The 4,517-nt window shown below is 51.0% G+C and overlaps 1 protein-coding gene across 1 annotated transcript in view; it reads left to right on the forward strand.

The window, feature by feature from the left end:
• Window positions 1-4,266, forward strand: part of DHDH (dihydrodiol dehydrogenase) — an 11,112-nt gene extending 6,846 nt beyond the window's left edge. The window contains exons 5-7 of the mRNA XM_006108480.3: window positions 2,522-2,646; window positions 3,616-3,769; window positions 4,014-4,266. Of these exons, the coding sequence (XP_006108542.2) occupies window positions 2,522-2,646; window positions 3,616-3,769; window positions 4,014-4,123 (389 nt within the window). The 3' untranslated portion in view covers window positions 4,124-4,266. The remainder of the gene's footprint in view (window positions 1-2,521; window positions 2,647-3,615; window positions 3,770-4,013) is intronic.
• The last annotated feature ends 251 nt before the right edge of the window (window positions 4,267-4,517 follow it).

The raw sequence follows: 4,517 nt of genomic DNA on the forward strand, positions 1-4,517 counted from the left end.
TTGGGTGGTATAATGCCCTGAAAAGCTCAGAAGCAAGGAGGGACCCAAGTCTGAAAAAAACAGGGCTACCTTTGGGGACAAAGAGACAAACTACTCAATTTGTTCCAACATGCACGATCGCACCAGGCATATGACAATTTAAATATGAAATGCGTATTTTATGCACGTATTTTTCCTCCCTCTCCTCTGCTTCTCACCCCTTTTCTCTCTTCATTTCTCCAGCCTTCATTGATGGATGCAGACATGTCGTCTGTTAAATCTATCCTCATTTACCCAAGGCTCTCCTCAACTCTCGGATTCCAGACAGAATTATTTTCCTCGCCCAGTTTCAATTTTGTTTCCCTATATTTGAGAAATACGCTGCTTCAGAAGCCCTGATTTTTGGTTCACAAGAATGCCGAGGAAGAGGCCTCGGGAAAGCAATACCTTAACATTTTCCAAGCGGCCGTCGGGAGGATCCGTGACCTTACAAAACTTTCTGGTGGTTTTTGACATCTAACAGATTTCCAGAGATGAGGCCCAGAATCAGGATTTTAAAAAGATTCCCAGGTGATTCTAATGTGCAGCCAAGGTTGAGAACCGCTGTTCTAGGTGGCCTCGCCAGCTGGCCAGCTCAGGTGCATTCACATCTCAGAGTTCTGGCTGCAGCAAAAGGAGGCCAGGCCCCAGTGTGTTTGCTAACTGTTCCCTGGCCATCTTTGCAAACGGTACCCCAGGAGGCAACGAATAACCAGGAAAGAATACCTGGGGTGAAGACCACATTTGCTGTTGTTGTTGTTAATCCTCGCCTGAGGATATTTGTCCATTGATTTTTAGAGAGAGTGGAAGGGAGGGGGAGAGACAGAGAGAGAGAGAGAAAGAGAGAGAGAGAGAGACATCAGTGTGAGAGCGACACATCGATTAGTTGCCTCCCAGGGCCAGGGATCGAGTCTGCAACCAAGGTTGACTGGGATCAAGCCTTCAGTCTGTGGGCCAACTCTCTATCCACTGAGCCAAACCAGCTAGGACTGGAGGTCACATTTTAGAAAGCTGCCTCAGTCTACTATCTGGGCAATTTCTAGGCTAAATAGTAGCTCTAACAGATCCCATTTATTAAGTGCTTCCTCTGCAACAGGGTTTTATTATACGTACTAGGGGCCCGGTGCATGAAATTCATGCACCTAGGCTGGGCCGGTGATCAGGCCGATCAGGGCCTTCCAGCTGCCCGCCGGGGCCTTCCTTCCTTCTGTGCCGCCCCCTGGTGGTCAGCACACATCATAGCAAGCGGCCGAACTCCCAGTGGGTTGAACTCCCGAGGGGACAATTTGCATATTAGCCTTTTATTATATAGGATGATCTCCCTGAGGTAAATATATTACAGTTGTCCCCATTTTACAGATGAGCAAACTGAGGTTCAGGACAGGAAGTGACTTGTCTAGGCTCACACAGCAGATCCAGAATTAGAATCTGGGCCTGTCCGAGACCAAAGAGAACTGGCTCAGTAGGTTCTTCCAGCCATTGCGTGTCCGATGGGTCCCAGAACCGGGCTGGTACTTTACTGTGTTTAATTTTTTTGAAGCATTTAAAAAAAGTGTTTTTATTTATTTTAGAGAGAGAGGAAGGGAGAGGGAGAGGAACACTGATCAGCTGCCTCTCCCATGCCCGCTACTGGGGGTGGAGCCCACAACCCCAGGCACGTGCCCTGACTGGGAATGGGACCTGCTTCCTCTCGGTGAATGGGACAGCACTCAACCAACTGAGCCATACTGGCTGGGGCTGTTTAACTTTTAACTAATGCTCACCTCTCTCTTATTCTGACCTAAATAGACTCAGTGCTTTATGCATTTTACATCCTTTAATGTAATGCTTATAGCAGCTCTGTGAGGCCAGTTCCATTACCCTCATTTTAGAGACGAGGAAATGGATCCTCACACGCCTCTACAACAAGTACGTATGAGGAAGAAAGTAAAGTTCAGAGAGGCAAAGTCTCTTTAATTTTTTTTTTTTAGCATTTATTTGTTTATGTGTTTTGGTAACAGCTTACTGAAAGAATTCACATACCATACAGTTTATTCATTTAAAGTGTATCATTCCAGCCCAGCTGGGGTGGCTCAGTGGTTGAGCATCAACCTGTGGAGCAGAAGGTCATGGTTCCATTCCTGGTCAAGGCACATGCCCAGATTGCATTCTCTCTCTCTCTCCCTCTCCCTTCCTCTTTGAAATCAATATATATACACACACACACACATATATGTGTGTGTATATATATATTTAAGTGTATCATTCCACGGCTTTAGTGTATTCACCATGTTATGCACTTATCACTAGAATCAATTTTAGAATATTTTTATTACTAAAATGCAAAACAATAAATAACCCAATTCTCCCACACCGCTGAGCCCTAAGCAACCACTAACCTACGTTCTGGCTCTATGGGTTTGCCAAATATTGGACATTTCACACAAACGGAGTCCTACCGCATGTGGCCTTTGGGGTGCGGCTCCATTCCCTCACCATGACTGTTCTCGGGGTTCCCCCCCAGGTGTGGACGACACTGTGACTGTGCTGCTGCAGTACCCGGGGGGCGTCCACGGCAGCTTCACCTGCAGCATCACCGCCCAGCTCTCCAACACGGCCTACGTCAGCGGGACCAAGGGCATGGCCCAGGTGAGGCGCTGCCAGCCGAGCTGGCACGGGGCCCTTAGCACAGGACTGGGCATCTGAGGCTGTTGGAGCTGGAGTGGGCTGAACCAGTCTTTTCTCACGTTGCTAAGAAACCCACCCTCCACCAGCAGGCTGCGTGATGGGGTCTGGACCTCCGGGTCCTTCCTGAGGTGAACCTGTGGGCCTGTTAAAAACCCTCCGTCCTGATAAGAAACCAGTTCTTATCAGCCCTGCCTAGAGGGCAGCGGTGACCTTTGGAACTGCTCCCAGGACAGGATCCAGGGGTTACCACAGAGCGGCTTCCATGCGCTGCCTCTGGCCAAGTTGCTGGAAAGAAATCCTATTCTTAGCAGAAGAATTTGGACCTTGCCCCAGCTGCATCTCTGCTTTTCCATTTCGGCCTAGAGTTGGGTCTGGGAATAAGCGAGGCCCCGCAGGGCCCTGACCGGTTTGGCTCAGTGGATAGAGCGTCGGCCTGAGGACTCAAGGGTCCCAGGTTCGATTCCGGTCAAGGGCATGTACCTTGGTTGCACATCCCCAGTAGGAGGTGTGCAGGAGACAGCTGAACGATGTTCCTAACTCTCTCTCTCCCTTCCTCTCTGTAAAAAAATCAATAAAATATATTAAAAATTAAAAAAAAAAAAAAAAAGCTAGGCCCCCAGGGCTCTGGAGCTAATAAAAAGTCTCCTGGTGGATAGGAAGGTGCTGGATGGTGTCAAAGTGGAGCTGGGAAGATAAGCATCTCCTCCAGGCTCAAGCATCCCTTTCTGGGACAGGGACATGCAGGCTTCCAGTTAGATGAGACACACACTCCCAGCAACCAGGTTTGGGGCTCCAACCTCCCTGAGGATGCACAGGGGGCAGCCAGCCCTTGACCACCAGGTGAGGGAGGGAAGCCCCGAGCATCAGCAGGCAGGAGCCCCAGCCGCCCGGCTGGTGAGGGCAGTAAGGCCACCTGTTTTCTCGCCCCAGATCCTAGACCCCTGCTGGTGTCCAACAGAACTGGTGGTAAAGGGGGAGCGCAAGGAGTTCCCGCTGCCCCCAGCCCCAGGCAAGGAGTTCCATTTTACAAACGGAGCGGGCATGACTTATGAGGCCAGGCACGTCCGGGAGTGCCTGCGAAAGGGTAAGGGCGTGCAAGGCGGGGGTGGAGGGGTGCGGGGTGGGAGGGCACACCCGGCAGGGGAGGAGGGACCCTCCCCACCCCTCAGTACTCAGGCAGCGGTTTAGAACTACGTCTCCCAGGGGCCCCTGGGACATCTTGTGCCTGAACCATGCATGACGGTGCCTCGTGGGATTCTGGGAGTTGTAGTTCTTTCTGGTCTTGGGGGGCGTGAGTAGGAGGGGTTTTCTAACTGCCCTCCCCGCAGGCCTGAAGGAGAGTCCTGTGGTTCCCCTGGCGGAGAGTGAGCTCCTGGCCGACATCCTGGAGGAGGTGAGGAAGGCCATTGGAGTCACCTTCCCCCAGGACGGACGCTGATGTCAGCCCTCAGTAAACAAAGACATGGTTTCCACCGAGAGGCTGGTGGTGAAGGTTTGGTGGGAGCTGGAGCGAGCCCACCATCAAAAGAGTGACTAGAAATGGACACAGACAGCAGGCGGGTGAGGGCCTGAGTCGGGGGGATGGGGGGGAATGTGGGAATAAAGAAATTTAAAGCCCTAACCGGTTTGGCTCAGTGGATAGAGCATCGAGGTCCCAGGTTCGATTCCAGCCAAGGGCATGTACCTGGGTTGCGGGCACATCCCCAGTAGGGGGCGTGCAGGAGGCAGCTGATCGATGTTTCTCTCTCATCGATGTTTCTAACTCTCTATCCCTCTCCCTTCCTCTCTGTGAAAAATCAATAAAATATATATTTTAAAAAAAATTTTTTTAA

Source organism: Myotis lucifugus, unplaced genomic scaffold (assembly GCF_000147115.1).
Source record: "Myotis lucifugus unplaced genomic scaffold, Myoluc2.0 scaffold_2433, whole genome shotgun sequence".
Classification (NCBI taxonomy): Eukaryota; Metazoa; Chordata; class Mammalia; order Chiroptera; family Vespertilionidae; genus Myotis; species Myotis lucifugus.